Source organism: Austrofundulus limnaeus, unplaced genomic scaffold (assembly GCF_001266775.1).
Source record: "Austrofundulus limnaeus strain Quisiro unplaced genomic scaffold, Austrofundulus_limnaeus-1.0 Scaffold17, whole genome shotgun sequence".
NCBI lineage: Eukaryota > Metazoa > Chordata > Actinopteri > Cyprinodontiformes > Rivulidae > Austrofundulus > Austrofundulus limnaeus.
Genome location: NW_013952419.1, coordinates 2,304,448 through 2,318,457, shown reverse-complemented (window position 1 = coordinate 2,318,457; position 14,010 = coordinate 2,304,448). Strand labels below are relative to the sequence as shown.

Sequence of the window (14,010 nt, the reverse complement as noted above, 5' to 3'; positions counted from 1 at the left end):
ACACACACACACACACACATTTTCTCTTTTTCTATCTCTCCTTCCTCTTTACCCAGCCACTTGTTTTCACCATTTGAATTCTTTTTATAGCACAATACCCCAATATTTCATCTTCCCTTCTCCGTACACACCTCAGCATCCCCGCTCCACGTGCGTTTCGCCTGCAGCCTCACCTCACCTCTCAGCTCAGTGTGGGCTTCCCTGCTCGCCTTGTTATGCCTCTCTGGTTCCCGTGCCTTGCTTCAGGGCACGACGAGAGGAGAAACAAAGAGTCTAAACATCTTAGATTGTACACAGCCGGAGAAAAACGAAGACGGCGTTTTGATTTCCCCCGTGTTCGGCCAGACAGCCTTATTCTGCTTGTTTGGTCTGAGTGCAGGGTTTTTCACTTCCCTATACTAAACTAAAAAAAACACCCTTTTTTAGATTTATTTTTCAGTCATTCACATATGATTGTGATCTGATCTCTCAAAAGGAAAATTAGCAACAAGTGTGAATGTGGTATTGTTTTTCCAATGTATAGTTGATCAAAGACCCATCTAAAATATATTATTTAATCAAAACCTATTTGCTAAATCCTAAATTTTTTTAAATCATTCAGCTGGGGTCTATATAAAGTGGAACTGCAATGCTTTAGGCTGGATTCCTCCTTATTGTAACTCCACAAGCCCCTCTTTCACCCCTTTTCTGAGGTGTGTCTCAGATCAACTCATTTTGAGGCTGTCTCTTTAAAGCCTAATGAGGTGCTTCTTACCCCGCCCCCCTCCAGCTTCCAGATGAGTTCTTTCTGATCTGAAAAAAGTGGTTTACAACTATATAGCGACACAGAAACTTTTCTTTACGAAATAATTAAAATATGTCAACAAGGGAAGACTTGTCCATTCAGCCTCACATGTTTGAGCCAGAGACTGACCCAGAGCTAGAGGAGAATGAAGACGAGCAAATTGTAGTTGGAAAGTCCAGACATTATTTGGCAGTTCCATCACAAATACTCTGATGTAATAGTTGAGAAAACGTCATAGAAAATAGAAAAAAACTGAGCAGGTTGAAAGATGTGACCAAAAAAGAATATAAAATAAAAATATCTATGCAGCACTGGGAGAAACATTTTTTCTTCTGCACTCCTAGAGACTTCAAGTACACAACATAATGTATTTAATGGCTAAAAAATGGATCTTTGCAAAATATCTGCATTGTCCCTTTAACCCRTGTTAGTGTTTTACATTTGTTATTTAGCTGCAATGCAAGTTTATCTGTTGAAAAAAAAATGATTAAGTATTCATCCTGTTTTTCTGTTTGTTTCAGCGGGGTGGGTGGACAGCACGTGGGTTGGCCTCATCAGGATAGATGAGACAGAGGAGAGATGAGGAATGAAAAGCGGAGTGAGAGGCAGAAGAGGAGAAGTCTCGAGGTTAAAGTTTAGCTTATGTAACTGAATCCCACAGCTGGGGGTTGAATGTGCTGCAGTGACACTAATAAAAACTACAATGTGGGAGATGATTTGCCTTTTTTTTGTTTGTTTTTCTCCACTTTTGTTTTAATTCCTGCTTCCCTGTTTTCTCAGAGCTTTCATTTCAGTGTCTTGTTCCAGAAATAAAACACGGTCAAACTGGTGTAATTCTGCTGCAGAGAATAAACAAAGCACACATCGTTATCTGAATACAGTCTTTAATCTTATCTGATCTGAAGGCTATTTGCCCTGAAACTGATAAAGGATTTGAAAAAGAGGTTTGCTTTTATTATTTTCCTGTTTATTGACTCCTAAAACCACTGTCAAACCAAAGAATTGTGTTTTTTAAGTATGGAGGGCAGCAAGCCACCCAAATAAGAATCTGAGCTTTTATRTTGACAGGCTGAAGGGAAACTGTGCTGATCTGGCTTATTTCRTGTAAAAACCAAAGATTTAATCTGGCAAACTAAAGCTATACGCCTATTTACTCTCAAGCAGAAATTCTTGTACTTTCATACCCTCACACTGCAACGGTATATTTTGGRAATGTTGGTCTATTCTAAGCAGCTCAGGGCTGGTATTAACGAAAATTAGGTCGAGTTGGCAGGCATCACTTAATTGAGTCTTAAGCTGTAAATCAGACTCCACAGATTTTTTTCTTCATTTAATCYTTTGTCATTTTACCAACATTGTGTAACTGCGAGGACACACTTCTTTGTCTGCAGGGAGAAAAGGAGGGTTTTCCCGAAAACTGCTTTCCTGCACATGTCTGTGCATGCCTGTTTGGTTTCGGGTGGGCAATGACGATCAGAGTAGAACACAAAGAACCCCCCCACGACCACCACCCTCCCTTCTTCACACAATGAAATACCTCCATTTTTTTCTACGCTGATCAGTTTGTGTATTTCAGTGTTTACCTGTTTGTCTACTTGCTGCACTCATTTTCCTAAAGAACCACATTTTGTTTAATTCTGCTGACGTTTATCACAGTAACAGCCCACACGTTTTCTTTCATAAGTTGTCTCATCTTTTTTTCTCCCTTTTCTGTTTGACTCATTGAGTCGCTGAGGACATGTGAGAACCCGGCTGACAGTCCTCTCTCCTCCTTGTTGGTTTTCACAGGACAAACCAACATCAATCTTTATGCGGCTTCTGATAATGGGGTTGGTTGAAGAYCACGTTACACTGATGTGGGGAAAATGGTGATGCTGCTGCTTAATCACAGGTAACTGCTTATAACTTTGCTTGCTTCCAAAATAGAAAGTTCTCATTAGTCAGCTTGCTTTGTAAAATTTTCCAGCTCAGTACAAGTAAAATAAAGGATTTTTAATCAGCCCACTCTGAGAGGCTGATGGTGTGGGTTTGGAGATGTGTGATTCACAGAAGACAAACTGATCTGACAGCAGTTTACTCAGCACTGCTAAAATAACACAAGTGAATCTGTACCTCTGCAATCAACAAAACGCACTTGCTTCGATTGTTTTTAGTTTTAAAATTAACACTCTCCTCTCCGCTCCACAGTTAAATCATGGGGAACGTGGAGAGTCAGAATGGCGACAGTAATTTTTATGGCGATGGAGCAGGACGTCTCTCCCGCAAGCACACATCCCGCTCCCTCCACCTCCCCAACAAGCAGCTGGTCACCCGTCGCCAGAAGCACGCCTCGGCGGGGAAACCGAAACACAGGAACTCGGAAACCTCCACCCGCTCCTCCAGCACGCCGAGCATCCCGCAGTCCTTGGCGGAGAGCGGACTGGAGTTGTACAATGCAGGAGACGAGCTGGGAGACTTCCGCCTCAACCCCCACTGGACACAACGCGTCGCGATGACGATAAGGCCGGACTCCTACCAGCACGAGGATGAACCTTTGGCCACACCGACCCCTGAAACCTCAGAGGCCGACACCATTGCTCAGGATGGAGGCGAGGACTCRATGGGGGAGGAAGATGGCATAGAGGAGGGAAAATACCTTCAGCAAATGACAGAAGACCCTCGGGATGGAGGRAACTTTAAAAAGAAGAGGTCAAAGTCGGCAGATATGTGGAGAGAAGATAGTGTGGAGTTTTCTCTGTACGACCTGAGCCAGGGCAAACTGACCAGCACCGAAGACATGATTGATGGAGGAGAGGAAGAAGAGGAGGAGGAGGAGCAATTAGCATGTCCCAGAGGCAGCACAGGTGAGGATGTACACGAGCGTTTTAGATCAACACACATCATTGCAACCTATTTTTCTTACGTACTTAATCAAAATCGTGTCAGTAGCTACGTTTCCATTGACCATGAAAATGTGCAAATTAGAATTTCGAAAATAAATTTGCTCCATGGAGACACGTCAGTTCAAAGAAGAATTATGTTTTTCGACAAAATGTTTTTTTGCGCTAGGAAGAGGTGGTTTTCGGTCATGTTGAAATTGATGTTTTTCGCAAAACTGCAATGGAAACAGTTTTTTCGCATCACGGGAGTCACGTGATCCAGAACCAGCTGTTTCTATTGGCGAAAAGACGACGAAGAAGAAAACAGGAAGTAAAAAATAGTAGTAAAAGCTCTGAAGTAGTAAAAGAAAGTAATAAACTCACTGACTACATTTTCCCAAAAAAGTAGCATACGTACTCCCATGTATAAGAGGCTTGTCACTTGAAAGTCTCGATAATACGCCGACGTCTCCTCTGATGGCTGATGATGAGCACTAGTGTTGTGTTTACATCCATTGCCGCCATGTTTGTAATGAATTATCGCGAGAAMAAACGTATTCACGCGTGACTTTAAAAGTGTTTCTTACTTAATGCAAACACTGCAAKTGCGAAACTGTGTTTTTTCGAYATTAACAGAATATCWACAAAGTTTTGCGCACATTTGCAATGGAAACACAGCTAGTGTCATCATCTGGGCAAATTACACCTCCGTTACACCAAATTACAGCCCCAGAGTAGCATCGTCTGGATTTCAGTTTTTGTGAAAAGTGTTAACAAATACRTACATGTAGACAGGAAGCTGTTGATTTAATTTACTGTACGGGTAATGAGAAAAACGGGATGGGGAAATAACAACCATTCACCTAGTGGGAAGAAATAGTTTGAGAAAATAAGCTGATTGAAAATCTGTTGCTGCCCACCACTCGGAGCAGTTAGGTTGATCACGGGTTTGTTCGTTTATGTGGCGTGACAGTAGGCTGAGACCGCTAACTTAACCGATAAAGGTTTGAGTGCTCTTAAAAGAAGACGTCACAGAAATGAATGGGCTTACTTAAAGCGCACACATAGATACTCACAGAAACCACAAGGAGATATGGCAAAGGAGCCTGGAAGGAAGTAGAAATCTCTTAAAACCCCACACCACAGTAATCACCTGTTTATGTTCCAGGCTCAGCTGAAAGGGCTTCGTCTCTGGACCATCTGTGCAGCCAGAAGAGTCCTGGCCTGCAGGGCCAGAGGAGCCGCCACGTTAAAAACCGCAGGGAAGCCGAGTGCGTCGGACAGGGAGACGGGGTGAGCGAGTTGTTGTCTCCGAGCGAGGAGGACGGTGGAGGGTATGCTGCATTCACGCTCCCGTGCCGTCGCTCTCACTGCCTTTCCGAGGGGCTGTTGGGGCTGGGGTCCCCTGCTGCTCCGTGCCCAGCCTTCCAGGGAAGACGTGCACAAACTACCCAGGTATTACTGAATGGGTATTTTAATATATGATTTGTCTGCTGCTTTCTTTGTTTCTTTGTTTTTTTTTATTGAAACACAGAATTGTACAGAACTGTAAGAGTTCAAACCTTACAAAGGACACCAGTTATTCCACTAATGACACTATCTTTTTGACAACCATTTCCGGTTTTGCACTCTAGATATGCATCCATCTGTGCCTTTTGCTCACACCACTATACAACAAAGACATTTTCTGTCTCATTTAGAAGCTTTTCTCATCCTCACTAAAGCTGATTAGGTCATGGAGTGAGAAAGGATGTGATTGCTGGTGTAATCTAGCTCGCATAAAGTCACTTATTGTGTTTTCTGTCATGTTCACGCGTCATTGACTTATAAATGACCAAATAAGAGGGTAGAAGTCCTGACAGAGAGGCTTTTTGTTCAGCTCTTTTCTGAAACCGGAAAGTTGCCTTGCAGAGCAGATCACCCAAAGTGCTTCTTATAGATTCATATAGCCAGGCAAAGGGGGGCTGCTGGATATAAATAAACCTAAAACATGTAAAAACAAAGAGAATATGACAGATACATTGTTGCAAGATAAAGAAATTTTTACTAATGTGATTTTTTTATTAGAAATGTGTGGAAACAGATGTAATCAGGCTTTTTGCAGCTTGTGCTCCAATTTAGTATTTGTTCACATTTCCTCATATTGTAGTTCTTATGCAAGTCATCAGTTTCTACCTTGTATCTCTGTCTGACAGGACATCTCAGGTGTCCTGGGAGATGGAAGTGAATATAGCGACAGCGGAATCGATGGCATTGTCACAGAGATGGATGCGGACGGAGACCTGGTCTCCCGGAGGTGTAAAGCCATGTCGGCCTCTTTCTCGGTCTACTCCGCTATCGAGAGTGGCGTTTTCAATGGGAGTGACAGCGGGAACAGCAGCGCCGGGGGAGGCGAAGGAAGAGCCGGCGAAGGAGGCAGGGGAGGGGTGTATGAGAACTTCCGAAAGGAACTGGACAGCCCACTTTGGGTTAGTAGGCTTTGCTTTTATATGTGCCCTTTTTTTGTTGTTGTTTTTGCTAGGTTTAAAGTATTTATTTCTTTACGACTTCCTTGGCAGACAAATCAGGGCCGAGACTGCATGGAGGAGGCCAGCTCTGCTGTCAGCGATGAGCAGAGCAGCGGCACGCTCAGCAGCGCCTACCCGTCTGAGTCTGTGATTGGCTACGCCCAAGGCACAGTCAGGAAAGCTGGGGCTTTGGCGGTGAAGAACTTCTTGGTTCATAAGAAGAACAAGAAGGTGGAACTTGCAACTAAGAGAAAGTGGAAACAGTACTGGGTGTCTCTGAAAGGTGCTCCACACATTCTCGTTTTAAATTCGCAATTTATTTGTTTGCGTCCCATTTTGTTGTAAATAAAGTATCCCTAACTGTGGACACTTCTTATATGATGGGCAACATTCGGCATCGTAACAAGTCACACGACCTCTTAAACGAACATAGAAACCAAACTTTTGTAACTAAACCATCAGCCAACTTTTTTTTAGCTCAAACACTGTGCAAACATTTACAGGAACAACTCCATCATTGGTCCTCGTGGCTTTTTTGTTTTTGCCTGCTGTGGTGTAGCATCCACAAAACTCAAATGAGGTAATAAATTTGCAACAGTTTTGACTGCGAAAGAAGCGTCGTCTCTAGTGTGCCAAAATCACACAAGTCATGCATATATAACCAAGGATCTGTGAAACCAAAACATCAACAACAGTTGGGAGGATGTTAGATATGTTGCTGCCTGCTACTGTATGTTTGAGGGAGCTGCAATGAGCTGGTCTTTGTTTTGTTTCTTAAAGGTTACTCATTTTTTTTAAACATTTTTATTGGATCTTTTGAAAAGGCTTATCTAATCCCCCACAAAGCACGCCCCTAAAAAAGTTCCTAGGGCCAGTAAATGTATAGAAATTGAGTTTATGTTTGCAAAAACTCCTGCAGCCATATAAAAGCCCTCCATCTGACCCCAGCTGGTCGAATTTTCTACATTCTCTCTCCTTTTAGACTGTAATCACATCAGACTAACCTCAGCTCATAYCCTTGGCTGTCACCCTCTCTGTTTTTGTTCTCACTCCTCTCTGTGGCTGTGCATTACCTCGGCTCAACCTCATCACAATTTAATTTTACGCCAGCGTCCGTGTCTAATCCAATCTGGGCCTTTTAAAATGCACAAGATACAGCATTTGCGGCTGCATTGGATTCACTGTTGGTATCCATCTCCTGAAAATAGACAAATCTGTCTGGTCTTTCTGACCTCAGGGTCAAATTTGAATGGATAAACACGATTATGCTGTTCAGATCCAAATTACAGCCTAAACATAAGGTAACTTTAATAAAGACTTAATAATTACTAGTTTATTTAAYTTGCTTTTCTGCATTTCTTCAAGGCTGCACACTTTTCCTGTATGAATCAGATGGTCGCTCAGGCATCGACCACAACAGTGTTCATAAACATGCACTGTGGGTGGAGAACAGCATCGTCCAGGCCGTGCCTGAGCATCCCAAGAAAGACTTTGTGTTCTGCCTCAGCAACTCGGTGGGAGACGCTTTTCTTTTCCAGGTGAGGAAAATGCTGTTTGAAAGAATCCCTCTTCTGTGATCAGTTTAATATTTCTAACAGCATGACAGCATTAAAAACCAGGCCAGACGCAGACGGATGGACGCAAGGTATAAGATTTCATCTGGGGATTTGGTGTGCGTTAGTGCGGCACATGACCTTTGGCTGGGTGTGACAGATACGACAGCCCCATGTCCATGTGTTTGTTTTATGTTTGACATGTTTAAAGGCCACACTGTCACACTGTGACACTGATCCGCAGCAATAACTATTGTGTGTATTGAAATGCATCAATTTATATTCATGACAGCTCTCCACAAAGACATTTRGTCTAAGAATAGGGAGATAATTAACAACATCACGATGAGATTAAAGTGACAACCTTTTCTGTTAAGCTAATATTAGAACTCTGACTTTAATTCTAGCTGTCACTTAGTTATCCCTCCCTCTATTGTTTCCTGTTTTGCTGAAAGTTTCCCCATCTTTTGTTCCCCTCCAGACATCAGGCCAAACGGAACTGGAGAACTGGATCACGGCGATCCACTCGGCRTGCGCCACCGCCCTCGCTCGACAGCACCACAGGGACGACACCGTKCGGCTGCTGCGAACGGAGATCCGCAAGCTGGAGCAGAAAATCGACATGGAYGAGAAAATGAAGAAAATGGGAGACATGCAGCTGTCCACGGTCACTGATGCCAAGAAGCGGAAGACCATCCTTGAGCAGGTGTGTGACTGTGATAACATCTAATACAAACTGGTCCAAAAAGCTGTAAACATGAAGCATGATAAAGAAATAACTCCACAACTTCAGAAAGCCTTTTTTTGTATCGTGGAAAATTTGTAAAGCCTAACATCTAAATGAACAAAGCTTGTGATCTCATTATGAAAACACCTGAAGGGCTTTAAATATGCACATTTTTGTGTGTTTGAAGTGCGCTGATGTTCTCATGCAGTCAAACTGTGTTGTTAAATTATCTGAACTGGATAGCGTCACTTAGACAAAGTGTTCTGAAGGAACACATTCAGCCACAGGTGTTTTATAATTCCCAAATGGTTACCATTTTTTTAAAGAACATTTGAATATTCATAACACATGCTGAAACTCATACAAMGCGTTCATTAACTCTTTGATGTTTAATAGCTGTTTGCACAAGTCCAAGAGGGATGTTTAAAACCTGGATTAAATTTTTTTTTTGGACTTTAAGTAAAATAGTCACTCTTATTCCCTTCATGTCTGGAGTTGGTGCTGAAATTGATACATACAGTGCTGAAAATCAGCTAAATTAAYGCAGAAAATGGCATTTTTTCTGTTGTCAGCAATACATAATATGGTCAGAAATGTAGCAAGTACATACTGTGAATTTACTTTGTAAGTACTAGGTATACAYTCTAAGTACAGGATGTCAGTACATATTACAGCTGAGTCACTGTAGGTATCATGTAGATGTCAAGTAAGTACCTGGTGCAGACCTGAAATTTCCCTGGTATGTACCTGAGATGTTCCTGGTAGTACCTGGCACAGATCAAAYCCATACCTTGTACATGTCAGCTACCCCGGTACATACCAGGTACCATTTTTCCATGGGGACAGTTATAAAGTGACTGGTTACCCTGCACTTACCTAGTAGGTACCAGGTAATTACCAGAAATACAAACTAAATGTGTATTCTCTTTTTACACAGATCCGAAAAACAATAATAATACTTTGAACAAGTCTTTTATTATAGCTTGATTTCTTTTAAAATCTATTCGCAGAGCCACATAACTTACAAAAAGATGATCACAACCTGAGATCCGATCTATTTAAAATGCCTCACAAAAAAGTCAGTTAGAATAATTTGTTTGAAGCCCAGGAACAAACAAGTTAGGGCAGAAACAAATGCAAATGAAGTCTAGTTCATGTGTGTCTCTTTTAGTTCTGCAAAGCTGGCTTTATTCCTGAAAGCTCAAGTCTGCGAGGGACGAGACTGGATCTGTTGGTGATTCGTAAATAGTCAGAGGCAGCATAAAGACTGATTGGTCTTTACGGCAGTTTTGCCAAAATGTTTTGTGAACATGCCTTGTATTTCACCTCCCACTGCCCACTCTCTGATGAATTGCACATAACACAGCAGGTCAGCCACTGGTGGGGGTTGTGTTGGTGAGTAATACCTCTCCACAGGGGCTTCTGCACTCCCACACCACTCTCCTCCCACGATGACCAAACAGCAATATAACACCAAGTGAACCTTTGTGCCTGTTCAAGCTTTTCTTTCTTTGTTGTTTTGATTTTTTAAATCAATTAATTATTATTATTATTATTATTATTATGCAATTCAGATGAATCAGGATTGTAGCAGTAACGTTTTTGCATATTGTATAATCACCATTGCCTTCACTTTTTGTTATTATTTGTCAGATCTTCTTGTGGGAGCAGAACTTGGAGCGGTTCCACATAGACCTCTTCCGCTGCCGCTGTTATCTGGCCAGTCTACAGGGCGGCGAACCCCCCAATCCCAAACGCCTCCTGGGTTTCGCTTCACGTCCCACCAAAGTGGCCATGGGTCGCCTTGGCATCTTCTCAGTGTCTTCCTTCCACGCACTGGTACGGTTTAAAGATCCCGTTTTGGATTTCTGCACAAGTRTCACAAACCAAGCCTCACCACACCTTCCTAGGCGTTCCTTCAAGAAGCTGTACAGCAATTGTAGTCTTAGAGTAAAATCAGAGTTCCTTAATCTGTATCTTAAACATTCTTCACGTGCCTCTGCATGTTCCAGTAGGGATTCTGTGAAAGTTCTCAACGGCTGACCCTCGAAAACAGCGCAGCTTGGAGAGTGGGTGTGTTTATGTGGCTGTGAAAGTCTTGTCACAAACGCCTACTGAAAGCAAAGGATTTCTGCTTGCGTGACAAATGTTCAAATGGATCTACCCTAAACCTTGGACACACAATAAGTGAATAAGCCATACTGCTGATATAATCAGTGCTCATAAAGCAACAAATAAGCCACCTTCTTTAGCTGCAAAATTTTTATTGTTTTGTTTTTGTTGTTTATTATTGGCAGAGAAAAAAATCCTGTTCAAACCTAATGGGTTTGACTCAAAGAATGTTGACTTTTAGTTTCAGTATAACTTGAACTTACACATTTGTGTGAACCATATGAAAAACGGCTTTGAAGTTTTACATTTTTTTATACACTGAGATGTTAAAAGTGAATGCTCACATCACCAGGAAGCACGAGAAACAAAAATACAAACAAAAAATTCCTTCAGCTTATTCTTTTGCGTGCTGTTGACAACGTTAGCTTGTGGCTCATAGCCAAGTCGCTAGCTCTGGGTTTGACACCGACTGTGATAAGTGAAATCTGAAGCATGCTGGGAATGCATAAACTGAAACATAAACATAAAAGGAATGATCAAACTGACAAACCACTCCATCAAAGCCACCTACCATTTTATCAAAATGCCATCTGTCGAACAGTGAGATTATATTTCAATAATGCAGTGGTTACCGCATACCAAAAATAGTACAACAACTTGTGGTTGTGAGCAACAAAGGGGTTATTTCAAACATTTGGACTTGGCAGAATTGATCAAGTGCAGGTGTGGTTTTAGGGCAAGCCACTTCCGCAAATTAGTCCTTTCAGAAAACATGTGCAAAGTCAAAACTTCCTCCAAATGGAATACAATCTTTGGTAATACATTGGTCTTGTTCTACCTTTTAAAGTCAAAATGACAACTGGGAAATAAGCCCATTGAAAGCCAGTGTGGTCAGTGTACTGATGCTCTACTTCTATCTCTAAAGGGCCTGTAGGGGTTAGACAGGAGCCCTGGAACAATGAATCACACAGCTTATGAATCAAAATTAATATATATTTTTTTGGGGGGCAGATGACTGTGTTTGCACCTTTGAACTACGGTAATTCAGAGTTGACTGAAAAATGAGCAATGTGCTATCATCAGTTTTTAACCAGTATTTGTAGCAGGTAAGTCAATTTGCCTACTACAGACACCCATCAAAACATTGCCATAATCAACATTTTGTCACAACTCTGTTCCACAAAGGGTAGTGAAGTATTTTTTTAGCATGATCATTTACTTCTTCACTCTACCAAACTTGAATCACTTAATGAACATGGTAAAGATGCAAAAATCCCCTTAGCTCAGTCCAACCAATCATCTGCAAAATGTTTTGAAAAAACAAAAGCGATCAAAGTACCGTATTYATTCAAGTATAATATGTAAAATTTAATCCATAAAATCATCCATAAAGTTGGGGGTAGTATTATACTCGGATAAATATTTTTACTTATGTATTTTAACTAAAATATCGGCTTCATTTACAAAATGCCTGAGTCTGGAAATGAAACCACAATGTAAAAAGCAGTTGAAGCGAGCTTACATCCGACACTCCTTCGTGCTTCAGAGCGAGAAAATAACAGATCCAAGCAGGTGACATGATGTGAAAAAAGGGGGAAAATATTCCTGCACCTCAGTAAAGATAACAAACTAATGACATTAGCGTGTGACCGGGCCGCTCCTTGAACAACAACAAACACATGTTTGTCTGTAATGGCTGCCGTCTACCAGTGTTCTGACAAAGTTTTTATCCCTGAAAAAAGTTTCCCCACCAGAGGGAGCGCTCACGAGTAGGAAGTAATCTGCTTTTGCCCCAGAAAATGGTCCAAATCTCATGACTCTCTCTCTGACTTTTGTGTTGGCGCCTCCTGGTGGACTATGTGTAAAATGCCAGAATTCATGTGATGCTGCTACAGCTGATATATATTTGTTGTCAAAATACCTTTTAGTACATATGTTGTTAAAATAAAATGAACAGTCCAATGATCATTTTACTGATATGTATAAAGACTGCAAAGGCTGAAAAATCTTTAAAGTTTGTATGAAATTGGAGGTAGTTTGAGGATTAAATTTTTCATGCTTTTTAAGCTCAAAAAGGTGGGGTCGTATTATACATAAGATTGTATTATACACAAATAAATACGTAGGTCCACCCTGTAACTAGAGTTTAGATGATGTCTAAAACATCCAGCCCACCTGGCCTGAACCCATAGACATTTTGTCAGAGTCTGATCCAACCTGACTAATTAATTACAGGCACAAGCCCGAAGCAAACTCGACATGATTGCTTTTAATTAAGCTTTAAGTACTTTCGTTTTTAGACCACCATTTGAGTTTTTTAAGTAAATCAAATAGGAACAGCTGCTCGTCTGGTCCCATTGAGCATGTGGAACGTGCAACGGACAGCCACATCTTCTTTTCATCTCAGTGCTGCAGTTAATAAAAAAATAAAAAAAGGTTTTGTCTCGTTTAGTGACATAAAAAAAACCCTGCTGTTGTTCATATGTTTATCTACATATGAAATATGGGAGAACAGAGGGAGAAATTACGATCATTTCTCCCCATGACACAATGTTTCCGATGATTTTTAGGGTTACATTTTTTGCATTATCACAGATAAATACGGTAGATCAACACAACTTTAGATCATGCATTCTCATTTAGTTTTCTCTGTGCTGTCTGTATTTTAGGCTTATAAAAACCCAGAAGCCCGAGACTGAACAGACCCAACCATCAACCATAATCATTTTTTCTCAACTCGGCCCGAATTTCATGTCAAGTTTGGGTTATAAATTTAAACTTGACTTGTGACTAACATCTTGGTGCTTGAATGATGCTTTATAATCTGTGATGGCAGCACAAACACCTTTGTTTAAATGTTATTATTGAATATTGTTTATGCTGTTGTGTGTCATGTACGCTCTGCAAAACGCCAACCAGGAAACTGAAAGTAAAGTAAAGAGTAAGCTGTGTGAAAGGCTTTTTTGTGGTTTAGTTTTATAACAACAGGATTTTGGCCATGAGAAACATATGAACTGTTTATTCCACTCCACCCCCCCCTCCCAGCAGTGTATTTTTGTGATTGTGGATCAATATAAACTCTTTTAGGAAGCATCCCTGAGGCAGTTTCCCACAAACAGGCTTAACACTCTCTGCCCCTTGTCTCCCCTTTGCTTTTGCTGCCTACACTTTCACTTCCTTTGTCTGGGTCGCTCTTCTCTAGTTTCGCACCTTTTCCTATTATTTGCACATGTATTTCGTCTTTTTATACACAACATTTTCTTTTCTGCTGTCCAACAACTTATCATATAATGATGGGATAAATTAGTGCAGAAAAACAGTTAATAAAAATGAAAAACAATTTGTTGTGGCAGAAATAAAAATGTTTTTTTTTCTATTTTTTAACTGTTTTCACCCTGTCACAATCTATCTATCTATCCATTCACCCTGTCACAATCTATCTATCTATCCATCCATCTATCTATCTATC

At 41.1% G+C, this 14,010-nt stretch overlaps 1 protein-coding gene across 1 annotated transcript in view; it reads left to right on the top strand.

The window, feature by feature from the left end:
• LOC106514129 (T-lymphoma invasion and metastasis-inducing protein 1) overlaps positions 1-14,010 on the top strand; it is a gene marked incomplete in the record, with an annotated part of 62,199 nt that overhangs the window by 17,240 nt on the left and 30,949 nt on the right. Inside the window, 8 exon segments of the mRNA XM_014003242.1 lie at positions 2,573-2,675; positions 2,972-3,627; positions 4,811-5,097; positions 5,838-6,110; positions 6,201-6,432; positions 7,515-7,687; positions 8,184-8,408; positions 10,083-10,268. Coding sequence (XP_013858696.1) covers positions 2,979-3,627; positions 4,811-5,097; positions 5,838-6,110; positions 6,201-6,432; positions 7,515-7,687; positions 8,184-8,408; positions 10,083-10,268 — 2,025 coding nt within the window.